Source organism: Diorhabda sublineata, chromosome 8 (genome assembly GCF_026230105.1).
Source record: "Diorhabda sublineata isolate icDioSubl1.1 chromosome 8, icDioSubl1.1, whole genome shotgun sequence".
NCBI classification, from domain to species: domain Eukaryota; kingdom Metazoa; phylum Arthropoda; class Insecta; order Coleoptera; family Chrysomelidae; genus Diorhabda; species Diorhabda sublineata.
Genome location: NC_079481.1, coordinates 26436032 through 26460142, shown reverse-complemented (window position 1 = coordinate 26460142; position 24111 = coordinate 26436032). Strand labels below are relative to the sequence as shown.

At 32.0% G+C, this 24111-nt stretch overlaps 2 protein-coding genes across 3 annotated transcripts in view; one reads left to right on the top strand and one right to left on the bottom strand.

The window, feature by feature from the left end:
* Positions 1-4315: 4315 nt before the first annotated feature.
* Positions 4316-5642, bottom strand: LOC130447412 (uncharacterized). Of its 2 annotated transcripts, XM_056784218.1 has the most exons (3): positions 5480-5642; positions 4571-4718; positions 4316-4451 (listed from the first exon to the last, which is right to left on the bottom strand). In XM_056784218.1, exons 1-3 carry the CDS (start codon positions 5611-5613, stop codon positions 4440-4442), a joined length of 294 nt encoding a protein of 97 aa, XP_056640196.1. In that variant the 5' UTR covers positions 5614-5642; the 3' UTR covers positions 4316-4439. The 2 variants fall into 2 exon arrangements, with proteins under 2 accessions (XP_056640196.1, XP_056640195.1); XM_056784217.1 differs by lacking the exon at positions 4316-4451 and having other exon boundaries at positions 4467-4718.
* A 14949-nt stretch (positions 5643-20591) lies between these two features.
* LOC130447411 (mucin-5AC) overlaps positions 20592-24111 on the top strand; it is a 32345-nt gene continuing 28825 nt past the window's right edge. The window contains exon 1 of the mRNA XM_056784216.1: positions 20592-20712. Coding sequence (XP_056640194.1) covers positions 20673-20712 — 40 coding nt within the window. The 5' untranslated portion in view covers positions 20592-20672. The remainder of the gene's footprint in view (positions 20713-24111) is intronic.

Here is a 24111-nt window from a genome sequence, read left to right as displayed (position 1 = left end):
TTTGAAACTTGAGTCACGTTTTCAATGCGAAATAGATTCAGGATTTTAATTATTGTCATTCAAGTGAATGGACTTTCGTCAAATATTTCAATGAGGCCGCCAGTTGTGACTGGAATTCGAATTTAAAACTTGGCGTCACTTATTACTCCTGCTTAATGACAGGATATTTGAAAAAAAATCATTTCCAAACTTTTTGCTATGTTGTCAATTCATTCAGGAATTTTTTGGCTTTCTTTTCACATTGATTTTAAGTATTTCCCTCAACTGTCTTTTATTGAGAATTCATGATTCTAGAAGAAACTAGAATTTCGCAAACTGAAAAATGTGGAGAAATAATCTAAATATAATACGTCTAAATGAATTATACTACAGAGATCAGAACAAAGAATTCCTTAACAGTGTTGATCATATAACTCAGACAGAATCCAAAAATATAACACGTTTTTTTATAAAATTTGAAATAGAATTACTTTCCTTACTATCTTCATAATGCTCCAAGATTTGAAGCAATATTTTCATATGGAATTTTAGACTGAAGTCTTCACAGAAAATTAACAATATAAAATGGTGATGATACAACGTCGATTATAATATTGTACGAAAAGCTTCTCAGTAGCAATTGAGTTTTCGTTGTCTCATTCTCATTCCTTTGTTCTCTAAAACTTGCATAACTGATTCGAAGTACATTTTTCCGGTCGATAGAAAACAGGAGAGAGTTCAGGACGAAATTCCAATCGGTTGAAAGCGATACAGTTATATTTGACTTATATTTTATGATGAATTTCAAATTTCTTAATAGCTTCTTGAATTTTCCCCAGCTCTTTTTACTTGCAGGCTTAAATAAAGGAAACGGGTCAAACAATCAAAATATTGGTATAGAGTAAAACTATTTTTAAAAGTATGTCTACTAATTGATTAAAATAAAATAAAATCTGTTACTCAACTGTACTTGCAACTATTAAATGTGTATTTATAATATCTCACCAGTAATATCTTAAATTTATTCATTTGTGTCGTTGATATAAGTTTTAACAAATGGCTATAATTATTCGGAACACACTGTTTACATCATCATTATACCAACACTCACAATTAGACTGACCGACACGCGATTCGATAACTAAGTTACAGTTTGAAGTTTACCTTCTCTGAAGACGATTACTTGGTTATCGAAACACACCTACCGTGTCATTTTGGTATAGTGGTAGTGTAAATAGTGTGTTCAGTATAAATATAAACAACGGTTTCGGAAATTCTAGATTGGTTTCACTTGATTACGTAAATCTTGTAGCTAAACTCATTCAAAAGCTTTTCCAATTTTATAAAAGACATGAATACATTTTGTTTGAGCTCATTGTATTTTCCAATAATTTATCTAGAAGAGTACCTTTTTGTAAGAAAAAATAATCCACATTCTTTGTTGTTAATATCATAAGAAAATTTCAAAATTAATGAGAAAATAAATTAGTCCAATTTGATTAATATCAACAAGTACTTTCTATTTAGTAGATTGATTGTTTTTTCTTCCTGGCATCCTGGTAACACTTGAGAATAAACTCCAGCCCGTTGTAACGTTTGTAAATTCATAACACAAATTGGAATTTTTTTCCATCCCTCTATTATGATGAAAATTCCTCCAATAAACTCTCATAAGCATAATTCCCATATTGCTCTTATGTAAATTTTTCTATTGAGATAATCAAAAGCATATTCAAGACTTCTCGCACTTTTCTATAGAAATCTTTCCACCGACGAAAAATTCCACAGTTTTTTTTTTGAGATTTGGAAAGGAGAGTGTGAAACATTAAGTGTTTCCATTAAAACAACCTGAGTAGAGTAGCAAACATCCGTCGGTATATGAAGAATATGTTCAGCAATCTCTTCTGTAAAATCCATTTTCGTACTCTGCAAAAATATTAAGATCTAGTGGAAGGAAAGTAAGCGATGGAGTCATTGGTGGCACATATGCTTAACATAGGGATACTATAAGTAATTTACAAATATAACGTCCTAATATTAGTTTCGAATGGAGAATTATCTCATTTTAACTTTAACAAAATAGTAAATAGTAAGGACGAATTTCCTACAGACACAATTAATATTTGAATGTCTACTTGTGCCCAACTTAGAAAGTTTTTGGAAAGTCTAGTGAAAATAACTCCATAATATATAATATTATGATATTTTTCTTGAATGTTCAAACGTATAGTTAAATGAAGAAAAATGAAAAACCTATCTTCATTCGGACCTTAATAGAGAGTATGGTGAATTGTTTTTGGAGTTGGAGTTTTGGAGATAGCAATTGAATACAATAATCATCAAAAATAATTGGTTATTTCAAGTGAATTGGATTCATAATAGGTTTGGTTTTCTCTATTCTTCAATAACGGAACTTCATGAAGATGCACGATCCCGCGAATTTTATAAAAGTTGGAAAAACTCGAAGTGGAAGAATTATTCAATGACTACATGATCATTTCAGGCACGACGAACCTTTTGCAGCTCTACGACTATTTTTTTTTCAAGTCAAATTATTCAGATTTAAGTTGATTTCACATTCATCCTAGGATTTAGTCCCTCTATATTTGGGAGAAACTCCTAGTCTAATTTATCTTGGTTCATTGAATCATAACGGATGACAGTTTACAGAGAAAATAAAATGATCCATAACTTCTCAAAGCGGAATGAAGTCTCCTATTGCATAATTTAGAATTTTTCTTTTCCTTTTTGTAACTAAGCATTATATACTAAGATAACAAGGGTAAGATGAAAGTGGGGTTAAGTGTGTCGGTTAACAATTTAGAGAGAGAAAATGTAAGTTTATAGGACAGAATTATTTAAAGAGCATGTGCGAACAATTTCGAAAGTTACAATGGGTGCAATTAGTGATATTCCGATATAAAAAAATTATTAAAAGTCAATTAATCGCTGGCATAATGTGTGAAGATGTAATGGATGGTTAGCTACTAAATAGTTTCGGTTTCCAAGTATGACCGCCATTACAGTCTATCTTACGCCCTTTATAACGCAAATATATTTACTATTATTTTATATGACATTTTCAATAATATCTCGATTTTTTTGTGAAGTGTTCGGAATCATAGTGTGATGTTTCTTTTGGTCATTTATTTATATTGTCCGATTTTCCGTTAGAAATACATAGTTCGCTTTGAACCGACGCTGTTCTATTTCATCAAACAGAAATATGCATCCGATTTTCATTCGAAATATTTCTCCTCTGCATAGAATTTGCATGAAAATGAAGTGAAGAGCATACCCATGTATTTTAAATTGAACTTAATTGAACCATTATTACATAAAAGCTGAAGTGATGTGCGTACCGATGCATAAATGTATGAAATTATTTTTAATTACTACGATTTATTGATCATGGAGCTATTGAAAATGGAAACTATACAGTGTGAATAATCAATTACCGCCTTTTGTATTTGCAAAAGATTTATTCAATTTTAAAGAGCATCTGGTAGGCTCCATCACTTTTATATCAGGGAAACTTTGGAAAGTTTTGCGGAAATTTTCCCGATAATAAACAAACCAAAGCATCTGTGGTACCTCATTACAATAATGTTCTTAATCTGCTTCTTCTTCTTCTGCAATACAATGATGGATGTTTGCGATCACTTAAGACCATTTTATCTTGTATCAGATGGTATGAATCAATTTTCTTGTGGAACATATCCCTGACCATTTTTGATATTTTGGAGCTACGACATCCTTTTTTTTGACCAATCCCCTTCTCTCTATTTTTGCTTCCTTCAAGAGCTGAAGCAAAGTCTACCTCTCGTTCCATACTACATGTCCTACGTATGCTGCTTCTCTACTTTTTATAGTGTTCATTAATTCATGTTCTCTTTCTATTCTGATCAGAATTTCTTCGTCGGTTTTTCTTGCCGTCCATGAAACTCACAAATACCTTCAATCTGTCAACTTTCGTCTAATCTATGATGATTATTCATTTAAATTCTTCGATTACTTTCATAATTCGTTCTGTTCACTACGACTATTTACTATAAACTGAACCCAACTGCGATACATATATATATATATATATATATATACACGTTTCTTTCTGCTCTTATTGACTTGAGATACATCTTTATAACCATTATTACTATCACGCTGCGTTTATTATTATAGTATTTATCTTTCCCTCAAAACAAAATATAATTATGTCCTTATTTCTCCAATGTCTCAACACAACGTAAAGTTTTATACTGGAAAAAACAAACAATATTCCAATTATAAACGTTTTATTTCGAAATAAAAATGAGAAAAGTTTGCGATGAGAGTCCTCCGGAAATTTCCTATTAATAACAACAGCTATTTCCTCGAAATCATTAAGTTTCAAAAAATCCAATTTGTAAAAGTACTGTTTTGATTGATATTAATCAGTCTCCTCGATACAGGATGATTACACGTTAATTGTTATACTATAAAAAGGAGTGTCTGAATAAAATTACTTTTGAATAAAACAGTTTTGAAATAGAACACTTTATTCGCCTAACATTTCTCCTCTTAATTTTTGAATTAATTCAGCTGCTTCCCTTACCTCCTTTTCCACGTCCTTGGCTATCAACATAATATTTTCCTTGTAAATTCTTGATGAAGAAGGATCTAAATTCAAATCTTCAGGTTGAGGATAATCGAGCGTTAAACAACAAACTAATTCATTTGGGCAGAGTTGAATTTCTTCATTCCTACAACATAATTTTTATTTAATCAAATTTAGTATATTTGACATAGTCAAACAAAATGTTTGAATAAGTATACCTGGTATCTTAAGAAACGTGGTTCGAGAAGACAGCAAATCAAACTACAATATTTCCACTTCTTTTATTCGCAAGATTCAACTTGAAATTGATATCTTGTTGTTATTGTACAAACTCCAAAACACTCAAAATGGATAGACAAATTATGAGTGCTGCTAATAAAGATAGTGACAAATGATTCACACGTTCTAGAAGTTTGAGTTTGAGACATGAAAACAAGAGGGATGTTAGTTGTAACTTACCATTAATAACTAATTATTGCTTCTCTATACCCATATGTCACGTTATTCAAATTTGCATTGTATGACTATCAAATGCAGGGTTTTTTGAACAGTTTTATGAGCTTTTCCAATTTGATTCTCTTATAATAAATTCTCAACAAAAAATAAGGTTTATTAAAGTAAAGTTCCAGCAATCAATGTCAATATCCAAAGATGAGTTACAAAATAATTATTCGTTGTTATCTGTTATCGGCAACTTTTTGTTCTCAAGGTTAGTTATAAAATGGAAGTTTTATCTGAGAAATTGAGTATAAAATTGGAATAATGAGGAAAATGAAATAACAATAACTAATATATGAGAAAAGAAACTTTTCGTTGTTTCCCATGAACTTTAAAAGTTAAAACTAACTTTAAGCAAATATGAGAAAGTATGAGAATGAAATAATTTCACTATACAAGCATAATTACCAGATTGAATATTCCATTTCATTTGTTCCACAGCTTTCAGTACAGGAACAACCTTCATCGCAATAACACATAGAAATATCCTGTGTAAGACACTTAGAAAATATCGTAAGCAATATACACAATTTAACAGTCATAGCATTAATTGAGAAAACATCAAAATGACTGTATGTATAACGTTACAACTAATTAAATGTATAAAGAACGAAACTAACAAAAGGAAATAAATAATCTGACCGATAAAGTTTATCACGATATAATACTCATTAGTGCCGACAAAAAATAAAATGAAATTATCCAAATCTCTAATTCAAAAATGTAAAATGTTCAACAGCATCCACGACCACGGTCAGAGAAACGAAAGCTGCTGATAACGACAACTCATACAATTCTTCTGTATGGGGCAGAGGTCTGGTTAGACGCCAGACGATGAGAATAGAGAAATATTGTAAAGCGATGCCGATGATACAGACTATCTCTGCACAAGCTGTCCTAGTGGTGGCGGGTCCGTGGACCTCCTGGCTTTCGAGCATAAGAGGATATACAGAGGCAGATCTCAATACGGACGTGGTAACAACGATGGACAGAGAGAATTCAGCTGAATTGTCACGACGACTAATAAAAGAGCTATTAACCAGCTCTTGACAGGTCACAGCTGCTTCCTATGGTATTTTTACAAAATGAAGTACAAACACCTGAGTGTACGTATTGTGGAAACGACTCACGATGGCCGGAACGTTACTGTGAAAGGCGAGCGCTACCGTGTGATGATTGACGATTTCTTTTGTCCAAAATGAAAGAATTGGACATGCCTGACATGCAGTTTCAACAAGACGGTGCCAAATACCACAAGGCACGCGAAACAATGGCCAAATTGAGAGCCGTCTTCGGTGAACAGTTCATCTCACGTTTTGGTCCAGTCAATTGGCCGTTTAGATCGTGTGATTCAACGACTTTGGATAATTTCTTGTACGACCATGTTAAGGCTAATGTCTACAGGGATGAACCAGCAACATTTGCATGAAATCATCTCCAAACTTTAAATTATACTGATAGTTCTATCGATTCCAATGAAGAGTTCATTAATTTTTTCAAATTTTCTGTGGTTTTTTTCAAAAATCAAATCCTATGTTTCTAATCAGTTTCATCATACAGTAATTTTTGATGATTGTAAGCTTGTGAGGATTCAATTTATGAGCCCTAAGAACTTGTATATAGCTTTGCACACTACATAATAATTATCATCAATATCATAACTTGCAAAAAATAATTTAGTATTTGTACTATCGAATTTATGACAAATCACAAACTCGTATAATATTGATTTGAACATATATTTTAAATCCATTTTACCTTGACATATCCATTATTAACAGCGTGACACAAATTCTACAATTTGTGGGCAAAAATATTTTTAACAGAACTTTGATACTCCCGGGCATTGTAAGATGGCACTAGAGAAAATTTAAAATTGAACCGCAAATGAAATTTTTCCTATATACCTGCAGTTGAGTTGAGTTTTTTATTGTCAAATCAACGTTTGACATAGTAGTGGAATGCCCTCAAGACTTTATTTGCTCCGTTTATATCATTTTTTTTTTCACCACAAATATCTTCTTTCAACGAGGAACTACAGTTAAAAGGTTTTATATTATTCGATATAAACCAGATTATTTTTCAGAACTGAAATATTGAATAAGAGCTATTCAATGAAATATAATAAAAGTATATAAAAATAAAAAACAAAAACCTATCTTAAAACAAAAACATAATCAAACAAAATAAAATAAAATGTACAAAACCCTAATAAGACCAGTAATCTCGTAAGCGATGGAAAAACAGTAATCAACAAAAAGGAATAAGAAGAAGAACTCAAAAGAATCGAGAGAATGATAATGATAACTGATAACAGGTCCGTACACAATACAGAAGGAAGAAAGAAAAGCAAGGAAAAACGAAGAAATAGAGAAAGAACTGGAGAAGGAAAATATAGTGAGATACATAAAAGCACAAAGACTCAACCGGGCTGGGCATATAGTGAGAAGAAAACTAACTGAAATGATGAAAAGGGAATAACGCAATCGACCCCATTGTGGTCAAAAAGAGGCAGGCCGAGAAAGACGAAATTGAGTAACACTTAATATAGTGAACTGGAGGGCAAAATGCCGGAACCGGAATTAATGGAAAATAATAACAAAAACAGCCAAGAAAAGTAATCCACCTCAAAAAAGGATGTTAAAGTGCTATAAGCGATAGACATAATCCAAAAGATTGAAAGGCTTGATGATGACATAAACTATAAGGTTATTTGAATATAATGTGAATACAAAAGTTGTAGAATTTTTCATTACCTACAATTTTGAAGTTAAACTTTTTTCCATGGGACTTGTAATTGTAGACTGTACGAGGATGATCCCAGAAGTGCCTGACCAGACCTAGAGATGGAGGTGACGCATTCCGAAATAAATAAAATCCATAAAGTGGTAATGGATGATCGTCGACTGAGAGATTCACAAAAATAAAACCGATTTCTTGCGTAGTTTCATGACCAAGGATGAAACGTGGTTCCATCACTTCACATCAAAACAAAAGAACAATCGAAATAATGGACTGAAAAGGAAGAACCGACTCCAAAGAAGGCAAAATCCATTCCAACTGCAAGCAAGGTCTTGGCGTCGGGTTTTTGGTATGCGCGTGGAATAATTTTCGTCGATTATCTTGAAAAAGGAGACAATCAACAGCGATTATTATTCGAACTTATTGTAACGTTTGAGCGAAGAGATCAAACAAAAATGGCCCCATTTGGCAAAGAAGGAAGTATTGTTTTATCAAGATAATGCAGCAGCTCATATATCCGTTATTGCAATGGCTTAAACTAATGAATTTAAGTTTGAATTACTTCCTTACGCATCCTATTCGCCAGATCTAGCCTCGGATTATTTTCGGTACCTAGACTTTGAATAATGGCTTGATGGTCAAGGATTTTCCAACAATGAAGAGATTCTTATTATAAAAAGGGTATCGAACTTATTGAAAATAGTTGAGAAATGTGTATTTAACTAAACAGGTCAGGTACTTCTAGGACCATCCTCATATATTATGTTTCCTCATTCTTCTGTTAAATTCTCTTTTTCTTTTAATGTGTTCGATCCTACTATTACCTTTTTTAACTTTTTACTGTTTTCTAAGGTTTTTGCCATGGTCGAGGAATATTTATAATGCTCTAGATTCTTATCCAACGACTTCTTGCTAAAAAATTATCGTATTTTTTGAAAACATACATACATAGTATAATAGATATTTTGCAATAAAATTGAATTTATTTGATTGATATCATATTGAAAATAACTACTAATTGCTGCTTTATTGATTCTCGATAAAATTAGCAACTGTATCTTTGTAATATGAGTCATTATAATGGTTCTAAACGTTTTTGTAATTTTCTTAGCTTTTCTTAGCTATTATTGTCGATTCGATAACATTTATGGCTTCTTTTAATATAGAAAAATAAATCATCTGGTATTGTTGAAACCATTGTAGGATAAATACGTAGGTCGTTAAGAGAGAGCTTCGAAAGAGAACATATTTATATAGCATTCTAGAATACATTAATACAGATAAATTCGAAAAAAATGGGGAAACCCATTTTATGATATATATTTACACGTGAGTAAATTCAGAACGTTGCCAGAAAACGAGTTTCATCTACATTGTAATTTATTGGCTTCACTACTGTACTAACAAGACTGATATAAAAATAGAAGTAAGATAAAGTCGTGTTGTTATAAGTTCAATCTAGTATACTTATCTACAATCTAGTTCTTTTCGTTACTGAAATCAGCCATTATAATTACTCACAATTTATTCATAATCTGAGAATACTAAAATAGTTCCAATATGGTCTAGGTCTTACACAGATCCATTAACCCTTAAGTAGTCGCACCGGGTCATTTTGGCTCACTATTTACTTTCCTCAAAGAGCTGAGTCACTTACGAGAGGCGGATCTCTTTTATTCCATGTCTAGCTGATTTTCTCGCCCTTCTTGGCAGGTGGGAATTACCAGTCTTAATCCCGGAGCCCACAAGCAAAACATTTTAACACTTTTGTCTATTTTGACCCGGCGCAACTATTTACGAGACAAAATATTTATTACACTTTTTTTTTAATTCTGCGAACATGTAAGTCAATAATAGCTAAGATAATTGGTTTACCAGCATACCTCTTTTCTTTTTGGAAAAAAGTTTAAAGCCTTGTCGGCACTTTGAGAAAAAAAGCCAGAAATCCCACCAGAATTTTTTCCGAAAAAATCACGGAAATTTCACTCCAGCCTTTTTGGTTTCATCAGAAACTTGGAATGGTTTTATATGTTCCGAAGAAGAACAAAGCTGTAGAATTAGTTTCTTCTCTGCATCGTGATAGCCACATCAACGAGGAAACAAGCGAAAAAAGGAAACCAGACATCATTACTGACTATAATGCAACAAAAGGAGGTGTCGATGTATTGGACCAACTATGCAGCTATTACAACGTTGGTAGAAGAACAAAAAATGGCCTATAGCAATGTTTTTTCACTTTTTGAATGTTTCGGCATACAATGCTTTTGTAATTTATAAACATTACCGACTTGCAAGTGGTGAAAAGGAAGAACAAATACAAACGAGCCCCTTTTTAAAACAACTCTCGAAAAAGCTTTGCCTCAAGCACCGTAAAAGCAGATCAATTATCAGCTGCGATCCTAAAAATTTGCGAAAAAGAATTCAATTTTATTTGGAAGATGATCCCGTATACAAGGTACAAAAAGTTGGTGTTCAATGACAAACATTAAGCTCTACACCAAAGAAACGATGCTATCTTTGCTCATGATCGTGTGACAGTAAATACAATGAGAGATGTAGGCATTTGTAGGCATATAGTTTACTTGTGTTGTCTATAATAAACCTTCTTAGACCCTCAATGTGATTTCAATTCAAATATTATCTTCTCCAAAATTTATCGTACGTTTTGCTAAACTTTGTATATTCTTTCAATTATAATTCATCATGATGTACATAAATTATGTTTAAAATAAATCATTTGACAAGTGTCTGTTCGAATAAACCCTTTTTATTACACTTTCGGATCTGAATTTGATATAGGGTCCTTCTAACCCGGCGCGATTACTTGATACATGTGAAATGTGAAACCATTTAATAGTTTTGATGAAGTTTTCTTCTTGAATTAAATATCAATTGTTTTAAGAAGCTTTTAGGTATAATATTATGAATTAATTCTCGTTATCTTTCAACATGTGACACGCAAACTTTTCATTTTCAAGATTGGAACCTAGACATGAATATATTCCATTTTATTTTCATTCAGTGAACAAATATCACGTTTCCATCTTTAGATAAATGATCAGTTGTGGATTGCCAGAAACTTCTCGAAAAACACTTAAAAACTTGAAAACGGAAACAATAGATCACGAGAATATTTGACAACAAACTTTAATAAAGTTCTTGATGTACTACTCAAAAAATATATTCATGCATTCCAAAAGTTTTTGCTTGTCAAAACGGAATTGAATTTCATATTTAATCCTACCACATCCATTTTGTTAAACCAAGTTGCTCGGCTATTTTATCCGAAAAAGTTTACGGGTTTTATGATACATAAAGTTTACGAGGTCTGCTTGCTAAATTTCTGTTTTAATAACACAAAGAAGAGATTCATAAAAAATTTAAAGAAGTTTGTTAATCTCTCAAGCATATAATAGTATATAAGATTTAATTTCAAAATCGGTTTAATTTTTAATTGATAATGTGGTAACTATAATTATATTTATCTACGACTGTTGTATAATGTACCCACTGTAAAACACTACTACTACAACTGGCTTCACGACGTATATCTTCGACTTGTTCCTAACAATATTTGAAACATCAAACCTGATAAAGTGGAAACAACCCTGTTTTCAGTATAATATTGTACTGATTGATTGTCTTCTATCGGATGACTTCAAACTAATTAATCTCATTTCTACTGGAGTAAAAAATTATGAACAGCTTAAGAAAACAGTCACCATGTTTCATTCACTGTATTCTTGAGCCACATCACACTTTTATCGATAGGATAGATACTATTCGTTACAAATGGTTAACCCTTAACCACAGTCAGGAGTCAAATTGACTCCATGTGCAATTTATAATCAAAATATTTTTTGTTTGCGCACGCATCAGCGCTCAAGCTTCGAGGTACCCTCGAATCTAATATTCTTCAGTACGCTTGAAAGCTTGAAGTGATCAACAACATTGTTTTGTTTACGTTATTTGGTTTTAAAGTTTTGCGCGCATCTTTGGAGTCTAACTGACTCTCATCTATTGTTACGCGATTAATATATAAACCGGTGAGTTTACAAGGTAAATAATAAAATATTTTTAATATTTTTAAAGAATTTATTGTATAGGGATTCTATATTCTATCATTTTTCATAGAAATATGGATTCTTGTTCGGGACCATCCAGAAAAAGGGTTCGAGTAACTGACAGAGATTTTGAGGAAACCCTAACAAGGTGGTGTGATGAAGTTGAGACGGATCACAACAATGATAGTGATGTCAGTGATTCTGAATACATTCTTAGTGATCATAACAGTTATACTGATCAAGAAGAAAGTGAATATTTGGAGGAAGATGAACAATGTGATGAAAATTTAGAAACGGAAAACAAAAATAAATATTTTTATGGTAAAGGAAAAAGAGGAGAATCTAAATCTCATTGGTCTAAGACACCATTAGTAAGTTCATATGTGAGAACACCAAAACATAATATATTAAGGCAACTTCCTGGATTGCGCCATCCTCTGCGCCAGCGAGACAAAATATCCGAAAAAGAATCGTGGACGTGCCTTCTAGACGTAAATATGTTAGAAGAAATTATTAAATGTTCTAATCAAAAGCTATCAAAAATGAAAGATTTATATAAGGATCCCACAAAATCGGATTTACGTGACTTGGACATGATTGAACTGAATGCCTTTTTAGGGTTACTTATATATACTGCGGCTTTCAAATCAAATGACGAGAATATCACTTCGTTGTTTTCAACGGATGGGACAGGCAGAGATATTTTTCTCTGTGTTATGAACAGAAATCGATTTGCTATTTTATTACAATGCCTTAGATTTGATGATTCAGAAACCAGACAACAACGAAAGTAGAATGATCCGCTAGTACCTATTTCTGCAATATTTGAGAAATTTGTTGCAAATTGTCAAGCTGCTTACACTATAGGACATTTGGCTTGTGTGGATGAAATGCTTATAAGTTTTAGAGGAAGATCCAAATTTAAAATGTATATACCTCAGAAACCGTGCAAATATGGCCTGAAACTAACCAAACCAAAAACTTATGGGAATACGCTTACTGAAACTGAAAAAAAATTGTTGATTCCAACACAAGCAGTACTACGTTTATCAATACCTATTCAAGGAAGCAATAGAAACATAACGGCTGATAACTGGTTTTCATCCATCGAATTGGTTAATGTTTTGAAGACCAAAAACTTGACATACGTCGGTACTTTGAAAAAAAATAAATCGGAAATACCTCCGGAGTTTCAGCCTAATAGGACGAGACAAATTGGAAGTTCCCTTTATGGTTTTTCGGAAAATGTCACTTTGTTCACATGTACCAAAAAAACAGAAGGCTGTATTACTCGTGTCATCAATGCATTCCTCCGCAGCTCAAGATCCTGATGTCGACAAACCAGAAATGATTCACTTCTATAATACCACGAAGTATGGCGTTGACAGTCTAGATCAAAAATGTGCTTTATATTCTACTGGCCGTAGAACGCAAAGATGGCCTATGGCAATTTTCTTTAGAATATTAGATATATGTGCAGCAAATGCAATTATTCTTTTCAAAAGTACGAAAATGAAAGAAAAGATACAAGACTGGAGTTTATGAAAAATCTTGGAAAGCAGCTTATCACTGAAGAATTAGAGAAAAGACAGAGTAATTCACGTGTAAGACAGGAAATAAAAGTAGCTATTAGAAACATTTTGGGAAGAAAAGAAGAGCAACCAATAGAACCAGTAGATAAACTCGCCATTAGAAAATACTGTTCAATTTGCCCCAAGAAACTAAAAAGGAAAACATCTACATTATGCTCTAGATGCAGGCGTCCAGTATGCCTACAATGTTCATCTTCTATATGTTCAACATGCATTTAATTATATTTTTTTAATCTTTTTTTAGAATAAATTTGTTTTGTTTTAAACGTTTTCAAATTTTAAAATAATTATTTACACATTTTCTTAGTATGTGTTTTTTATTTGTTTTTTATAATTATGATTTTTATAATAAACGGTTTTAAACTTGAAAATAATTTTTAATTAGATAAATCTTCAAGTGTTCCATATTAATTCTAAAAAAAACCCATTTAAAATACAAAGAGTCAATTTGACTCCTGTCTGTTGTAATGTCAATCAAATTCATGTCTGTGGTTAAGAGTTAATTTATATTGTAATTTATCCAGAAACACAAATTGTAGAAAAAATATATTCTTTATGAACTGTCGACATTTTCTTGTTTATACTTTCATTTGCAGACATATATTTCACATTCACCTTGAGTCTAGCACGCAAAAAATGATTCAACAAACATTATCCGTTTTTTTGTTTACATCTTCCTCTTTATAAATATAAAAACAAGTTATGGCTATTGTAAAGCCGGCGCTTCTATCCGATGTGATGGACGTTGATTGATGAGGGTGTAACAGATAACTGAATCTTTTAGTTTTGATCCATCTACGTCTACTTGTTCAATTTTCCGGTTTATATACTAATCCACTGTTGTCAATTGAGATTATGATAGTATTTTTAGCACAGTATCATTTGATGGCTGGATATTTTTATGTAATAGGAGTATAATCTATTTTTTTTCAAATTAACTGCCCCCAACTGCACGATATAACGGAAATAACAACGTAGGAAAACAAAATTTTACATTATATCATACTTCGAGGACATAATTATAGTAGTGAATTGAGGAAGAATAAAATATGTAGAGTTGGAAAGGAAGGAAATGGAACACAAGTTTCTAGAAAACATATTTTGAACAAGATCACCATCCAAACAACTGAAATGAAAGATATTGATTTTATGAAACAAAGGAAATGATTATAAAACGAATGAAAGATTTGAAGTTAGCCAAAAGATAATGGAAATAATCATGGAATAGAAAAGGGATCAAATATATGACCGAAGAGAATATGATGAATTACAAAGACGTGACAGACTTTGAAGAAAAGAAACACAAAGGATTTCGATATAGCCAGGACAGTTCCTGGCTATATCGAATCGGGATAGTTGAACTGAGAATCGTAGAGTGTAATATGCATATGCAATATTTTGTGGCCAGTTTGAAAATGGAAATAACAAAGCTAATTTAAGTAAACAAGAAAAAAGTGGATCACTGGCAATAATTATATCTGCTGCTACCTTATTGGAGTCTTAAAAATTTCTGAGAATCGTAGAGTGAAATATGCATGCTTGAATACAAACAGAAGCAACAAAAAAGTGTAGAAAACAAAAAAAAAACAGTACAAAACAGAATATAACGTTAGTTGTTGATTTAAAAAAATGATAAGAACGCTTCAAATTCTAAGAAATAATAATAAGAATGAAATGTGTAAATGCTGAAAGAAAAGTCTGTAAACTTGTGGAAACTAGTTCCTCGTAAGATCAAAGTATTAGATAGACGAATATTGCATGTCGTTTGCCATTGCTTCATGGTTGCTACTGATCAAAATTCCAAGAGTAAAAATATACAAATTCCTAACCTCAAATTCTATTTTATATTTTGAAAATGGAAATAACAAAGCTAATTAAAGTAAACAAGAAAAAAGTGGATCACTGGCAATAATTATATCTGCTGCTACCTTTTTGGAGTCTAAAAAATTTGTTGAGAATCGATGAACAAATATATAAAAAATAAAACGAAATATCAGCAAATTATAAACTTATTTCTTTCTGAAATTGCAACTTGTACGCTATAAAAATGGCACCAAACCGATAAAGTGCGAGATCTTCCACGAAACAATCAGCTGAACTTCATCTGCGCATGCTTTTGATCAAGAAATTTTGCGTCTTGCATTGCAATCATGTCAAGCGACCTCAAATGTTGAATTCCAATATTCTTTCCATTATATACCAATCCACCCCGTTGATGGATAAACGTGTATTCAAGTTAAAGAAAAGAAGAAACTGCAAAAAGGGAGAGAGTATTATTAATTATTTGATATGTTAGACGAAACTTCAACAATTCTTCTCGCTTATCTATATTCTCGTGAAATTGGCAGAATGTGTATTAAGAACTTGTTAAGAAATAATTTCCGAATTGTTAGACATCCAGATAGGACTGTTTTATTCGAAAAAGATATAATACTGTATCATAGACTTATAATTGACGGGTATAATTCTTCAGAGTTTTTTTATCTAACTTTATTTGCTGAGATTGAAGTGGAAGTCACGTATCAGATAAAAAGAAATTATTAAACTGTTTATAAGTATCAAATACACTTGGGAACAGTAGCAGTTCATACACTGATGTTGGGCATAATAAAATTAAAAGCTAGAATTGTGATATATCCCGATGTGGGTCCATCCTATCAAGCATTTGTTCATCATTTTACTGCATTCACGATCTTGAGTTTCGTGTGTCGTTGGAAGAAGGTAGAAGAGAACGAAGATGACCAACTGGTTAACTGACTAGTACTAGTAAGCATTATTATTTGTAAAAAATAAGTTTACAAGACTATTTTAAACCAAGTCCTAAATGGATTGGATAGATAAACCAGCTAAGATGTCACCATCATCCACAATGAGATACGTTTATTGGCATTGAATAACACATATTGGGAAAGCTTAGACCTCTGTTTATTTTTCGACATAACCGTTTGGATCAATGTATTTTTCATGTGGTGTACCATCTTCTATATGCCTGTGTAGTAAAAGTTTCCCGACGCGTCGCAATGATAACTTAAAACTTCTTCTTCCAGCTCTTCGTTGGTTGAGACATGTGTCCCTCTCAAGTGTTTCTTTAATTCAAGGAAAAGATGGTAATCACTGGGGACCAATTCTGTGGACAGTGAGCTAGAATTCCGTCTACTACAACAAACCTTTCCTGCCCAAAAAGACGTTTGCCATGACTTGGCGGGCGAACAGAATTAAACTTTTTCTGTTTCGGTGAACTTGGATATTTCTACTAACGGACTTGTTCTTTTGCTTCCGGTTTAAGGTAGTGGATCCAGTTCAGTGACAGCAAAGTCTTAAAATTCTTCGCTATCGGTTTCGTAGGCATGAAAAAATTTGCTGGCTTCTTCCACACGTTGCTGTTTGTTGTCATCTGTAAGTTTTTTTGGGATCCAGCTTGCACAAACCTCAAACCACGGTCCCTCAAAATATTGTGAATACTGATATCAGAGATAATCTCTCCGAGGTCACGAACCGCCACTCTTTGATCTTTCAGCATTGCTAGTCTGACTCTCGGAATCACTTCGTCCGTAAATTATGGTTGCCTAGAACGTTGCGCACCATTTCCACACTTTACTCCATATACCTCTCATGAATGGGAATGAATGTCCACCGAAGGAACCTTTCCTGCACTCAAAAAGCGAATTGCAGAGAGTAATTCGCATTTGGTGTGAGAATCAGATGAAAGCTTCATTTTTTAACGGCTACCAAGAGAAGTATAAACATTGTAGATAGTTCTCCGGGGTAATAGCTGGGACAAAGGGAGTCAAGCTACATGCCAGTTTTCCCAAATCCCATTAATAGCGTTCCTAGTATCCGACGCTTCTTGAGAACCTTATATTATGGACAATAATAAAGTTGTAATGTTTCCTGTGTAAAAAAGTATGTCTGATTTTTTTAACACTTTATACGTTTTTCAAAATTAAGTATAACGGCAACTATATATTCCTTCAATAAATGGGATCCTCACATAAAATATAAATTGATCTCTATTCAAAATAATGGAAACAAGATGTTATACGTTGTTTATCCTACAGTTATTGTCTTACTGTATAAAAACCGGGGAGCACCTCTAATGTAACTGTGGTTAGGCGAATGGAAAAGATATTGTAGTGAAGCGACAAGGAAAAAACTTTAATGTAATTGGAACCTCACGATCTCCCTAAGCTAAATATTTTCTGAAGTTAATATAGCAAAATCGTGCGCTCTCTTAGATATATTTTTAAAATGTGATGCGAAAGAAGAGAGATAATTGGGAAGATGAAGGATAATAAACTGTAGAAATATAGAAGCCACGTTTATGTTGGGGAGTCACCAAGAGGGAATGTTACATCTACAAAGAATCATTTTCTATGGCAATTTGATATTGAGAACGTAACGGGCAGATAAAAAAGCAATCAGTATAATTCCAAAGACGAATGCCAAATTACTCATACTCCATTGAGTAAGTATAGAAGAATTTTTATGGATATGTATTTATTGAAAATTTATAATTGATTTTATAGCAAAATACTAATAAAAATTGATGAAAATTATAATAAATAATGGAAACAGTTTTAAAAAATTTTAGATAATTTAGTTTTATGGAAAAATGGTATTTTATTCCATAAAAAAATTGAGCTCAACGAAAATTTCATTTCTAGTGGGTTTTATTTGTATCTAACACAGAGTGAGGAATTGATTTTTTATGTACATTATATTTATGAAGTTACGTAACTTGATAATATTTCGATCTACAAGAAAAAGTATGATTCGTTTTATCAGCGATAAGAAGTATACAGGATGTAATCAAAACGAGACAAAGTGTGAGAATGATTAAAGTCGTAGATGTCGAATATAAAAATTTTCATACTCGTATAGTGATATCTAATTCAAATGAATAGAAGACTAGAAAGTATCCATAATAAGTTAAGCTTAATAAACAAAATAGAAATATTGTGTGGGCATATTCGAAAAGCCGTGAACGAATATTTTATTTAATGAAGCAGGAGGGAGAAAATTTAGTTACGAATCTCCTCATTGGTATTCAGGCTCAAAGGCAAAATAATTAACCAAAATAGATGATGGTAGTTCGGGTTTGCAGTACAGGCCCTAAATGGGTTGTGAAATGATAGGAAAATATACATACTTACCCAGTAATGAACCCAATATTTGTTACAAGTGATTTTTTTAAACATGCCAATCTAGTAATTTTATGACTCCTATTCTACCAGAAACGTTCTTTTGAGTTGCGGTGATGTGATATGGTGTATTCATGTCCCATATCCTAACAACTCCATGGTTCAATTAATAAACAAATAATGGATCTACGTACTTGATCTGTTTTATCTTTCTGTTTCAGTTAATTTATAAGGTCCTTTCCACTAATATGAGACAGGATATATCAGATGATACTTTTTATATTCCAGAATTCCAAAGATTATTTTGAATAAAAGTGTTATTACAAAAAATATATTCAAATTACTATATAGAGACAAGTGATTAATTTGTTATACTTAGATATGAGGTAATATCAGATTGAGCTTGATTAAAACTTGTAATTTTATATACTAGAACTATTAACAAAATCCTTCTCTTTCATATCACTAATTATAATTATGAATAATAAAGAAAAAATATCGTACGTTAAATGAACTCTCGTGTGAATTGGAATAGAAGTGTCCGATCGTATTTTATAAAGTTTGGAACTGAAAGCGGGAGAATTTCTAGTTTTCTTAAATGTGCGAGAAGTAACAAGTGCAAAAATTTTTGTTCTACAGAAAGAATATATAATTTTAAGAGATTTTCTCCACAAAGATACGATTTTTATTACTAAATAACAATTTTTTGATAGTACGAGTTGAAATTGAGTGAATAAATTGTCTAAAATGGATTACAATTGTATTTCCAGCCCAAACAATACTTTGATAAGAGTGCTAATCTTACATACATACATTTCAATATAAATATTTCACAAACTTCCTTTTTGATATGTCAAAATGAATCTAAAATTATGAAGAGTGCTGAAAACAAACTCAATATATTATATTAAATATATTACGAATATACTTCATTGAATATAGACTTTTTTGAAATCAAACATACAACTATTTCAAGTTTCTTTGATTTACAATTATTCATGTGCATACTCTTTGCTCGTCAATATCATCATACTTCTTAAGAATATCTTCAATTGATCAAATATTCTTTCACATACTAACACGCTTATATTGGCTTCACCTGTATGTGAGTTTATTTGTTTATTTGATTCAGACAGAGGATTTGAACCTCCGATGTTCTTGTTGGAAAGTAAGCATTTCCACAACCTCACCAACTACACAGTTATGGATCGATACAAGTTTCGACGAGATGTAGGTATATAAGCAGCGAAGCTATTATACGAGGGTGGTATCAATTAAATATATATATATATATATATATATATATATATATATATATATATATATATATATATATATATATATATATATATATATATATATATATATATATATATATATATATATATATATATATATATAGTTTAAACAATAAACAAAGAACACGCTTTCTCAGCGTGGGGCGCTTTGTTCCATATTTCTCGTACATCGAGTGCCCGATGCGTTTTCCTAATGAAACTAGTGTTTTATAATAATAATATTATAATAATAAAGCAATATTGGATGAACCATTATTGTTTTAAGCTCATTTAAAAAAATTATTCTCAATTAATTTTTTTTTTAGTGTTTTGAAAGTATGTTTTTAAATTTTATACGCTTTGACAGTTGAAGTCTACACAAAAACGTGAAGATTAACTCGCTTCCAATTATACTTGACCTATGATAGTTACTTTTATCATCAAGGCTCGATATGTAACTACCTCTAGCGATTATACAACAATACTATCAATTGAAAGTACTTATCAAATTTAAAAATGTATTATTTCTACCTACAATTAGCGAAGTATTTACAGTTTTCTATTGATGACAATAATGAACGGTAACTTTTATATAAATTTAAAAATATTTCATTTTTGTTACAGCGAAACTGATCAACAGTTCGGAAGGACCTGTATTTATTAATCCAATTAACGAAAATTCTGGCGCAGTCGTAAGCCAAACGGCATCAGGTAACGAGGGAAATTACGTTACACAAACTGTCTATGGCTTTCTGGATTTCACCACGACAATTGGTAACACAGTCATGGTTTTCTCACCACAGAGTGATTCGGTTGTTCCACCAGGTAATTATCATGGGAAGCAGAAGTAATACTGAAAATAACATATTTGATTTTGTAACTACTACGACATCGGGTTAAATTGAATTTGTGCTCATCAACTTGTTATTTGATTTTTATACCCAAAAATTTAGTATTTCAACTTGTTGTTCTCTATATATGTACAATTATAGTGTATACAGGGTCTCCTACTTTTTATATACACAGATCGGCATAACTCGGGTAACAAACTTTCAGTAAGAGAGATAAATACAGCGTCAAAATGGATTTATGTGGAGAAATTCCAGAAAGAGGTCACTGTTCAGTTTTCAAATTTATTCGTATCTTAATAAATGAATTTATTGCAACGTTTCTCAACGGAGAAGCAGGTCCAGCGAAGAATGTAAAGCTGTCTGCGAAGAGTTTTAAATTTTTCTTCAATTAAAGTTCGTAAATCGATAAAAACATGATCCCACAGGAGGAAATCACAGGGTGTCAAATCACATGACCATATGGGCCACTCAATGAATCCTCGTCTATTTATCCATTCTTCAATATGAACTAATGTACTCCCGCTTAGTACAGCGAAGCTCTTTCTTGCATGAAACGATTGATGTTAGCGATTGTTAGATCGTTGTCCATTTGCCCACGTGAATATTCGAGCATATCCAGATAATTTTGGTCCTTCACAAAAGTACGGACCCACGAGACCTCCCGCATGAACTCACACTTCAGGTAGATTTGAGTCTACTTCAATCAGGATTATGATCGCTCCAGTACACGCAATTATGCCAATTGATCTACAGTTCAGCTTGAACGTTACTTCATCCAGCCACAAAATCGAATGCTGGAACTGCGGATCATCCTGACTGCGTCCGAGGTACCACTCACAAAATTCCAGTCTGCGATCAAAATCTTCCTCGTGAAGTGCGTGCCGCACTGCTGATTGGTTCTGCTGCTCAATTGCCAACGTCATTGTTTCCATATTTTTGTTAGTTGTTACAGATACCGGTTCTCCAGAACGCCTCGCGTCGGCAACAGAGCCCGTTTTTAAGAATTTCTGCTGTACACAGATAAACGATTCGGTAACGGCGAGTATATTTGTATTTCCAGGCAGTTACATATATAAGAGAGGACCTATTGAATAGTCACTGAGATCTCTAGATCTCAAGCATTTTGATATCTCTACATGGAAGTAGTTGGATAATAGCAAAACTTTAAACGGAAAGGAAAACAGTTATTAAAAATCTTTCAAACAAATTTCTATCAATGTACAACATTATGCGCACGCTAGATTGAATAATTCAATTATTTTATCACTGATAAAGGGGTGCAGAATCCACATAGAAGTTAACTACTGATTGACCCTCAATAGTCCCGGAACTGATGTCCAAAAAAGCCTCAAGATAAGATTTTTCCCTAAATTGGGAGTTATAAAGTGGATTTATGAAGATTTTCAAAATTATTTATTAAAAACTGAATAATTTTCGTCTCCCTTAATGTATCTGAGTCACGTATATTCTATTTGTTGAAAATTTTTTGTTCTTTTTGAGAAAAAATCTGGCAAACTAATTTTTCTAGCCAGAAAATATAGGTAAACCTTTTTAAATCTGTGATGTCTAACAATTCTTCAACATAAGTGACTTGGTTTTAATTTTATTTGTTCCTTTTAATGTCTTGTTTTGCGGACACCAGCTTGAATGCAATAATTTACAACTCATTACATCATATAAAATTGTACATATTTCACGAAAGCAATATTACTGAAGGATGAAAATGGTCAAAGCAAATATAAAAAATTAATATTTAGGAAACACCCTAATCAAATTGAAACATTTAACAAGAACTTGTTGTCAAACATAATATTCATTCATATAATCTGTTATTAATCAATTAGTACTATCAATATCTCAACATATCAATTGAATTTCCGTGAAAAGCAGCTCACCATAGATAAATTTCATAGAATTAAAACCGTTTAGTAGAAGTGTTTAGTAGAAAAGTATGCTCTACTGCGTTCCCAGACGTGGAACAAACCTTTGATAAGGTTTAACATGAAGTTCCAAACCACAAGTTAAGTATGTTCAATTGTGTATTCAAAACTATTAAATTCTCACATATCGAACAGGTATTTTGGATGCATACTCTCATCTAACAGAAATTAAGGCAGGAGTATTTCAAGGTAATATACTAGGCCCTGTACTCCTCTTGGAAACGACAAAGAGCAAATTATTGCATTATTAGCAACATTACAAACATCTTTGGACCTGGACTAATGAAAAGCGTATAAAGATTAACGATGTTAAATATGTTGATGATTCCTAACAAAAATATCCCAGTAACAATGAACAATCATCAAATTCCGTACACTGAGAAAGTATTTGAGAATGACACGCTAAACTTAGCTGAAGTCCACGTTATAAAGAAACGCGAGTATTTTGATGGTTTATAATATGGAAATATGTACTAGCTCCAAGGAATAATCGCGAAATTGGCCGTAATCAACACACTTTTTCTCTACAAACAGATATTGAAACCTTGGTAATGCTGTAACAGCGATCTCCATAAAGACCTCAATGGAAAAACGGTTGATATATATATCCATATTCGCTAGTATCTATGAAGAAATTGATACTACAACATTGGAACGTGGAGGTTATCATTGACTTGACAATGCCAATTGAGTGAAAAGGCTCAATAGGATCATGCACATTGAGCTGGTGAACTTGTTCAAATGCGGTGTTAGTTAAAACCAGAGTTTTGTGAGAATATCGCGACGGATGTTTAGTGTTGCTAAAATTATACATCAAGGTATATTACTTAGTAAATAGGACCTTAATATTTGAGAATTTCTACGTTTGTCGAATGAGAAAAGGAAGCATGGCTCACTAATATACAAATTTTATTGTTAGAAAAATACCCTTATTGGGCTTTTTACATAAAAAAATCAATATTTCTATGATTCTTGCTTCTTTTCATTAGATTCTCTCTCAGATTTTCCTTTATCCAATCCGTTATGTCAAGTGTTTGTATTATTTCTGAAGATGTTGCTTCATATCGCAATAATTTCAATTTGCTTCCATTTTCCAGAAAGCATTTAATCCAAAATGAATTAATAAATGATGAACGCAAACGTAGCGTTTTCCATTTATTTACTTTTGAAATAGCATTTTAAGTATCGAGGGTTTTTTTCTCGATAGTAAGCTTTCATATATATAGATTCTAATGATTTATTCATATAATCTCCTAAATTTATTTGTCATAAGGATATTAAGTCCTAATTTTGAGGTGACAGTATCTATTAATAATAATTATATGATATTCGAATTATACATCCATCGTTGAATCTCTTAAACTCAAAAATTATATTAAGTAGGTGATTTTAATTATCAATAAATATTCATTTGTCATAATAATGAATTGATG

What these genes read in the sequence shown, in the direction of transcription:
- LOC130447412 (XM_056784217.1), bottom strand. Translation starts at nt 5,613, where the DNA reads ATGACTGTTAAATTGTGTATATTGCTTACGATATTTTCTAAGTGTCTT. An exon ending in GAAATGGAATATTCAATCTG is followed by an intron (nt 4,719 to 5,479) that starts GTAATTATGCTT and finishes ATTATGTTGTAG; the next exon opens with GAATGAAGAAATTCAACTCT.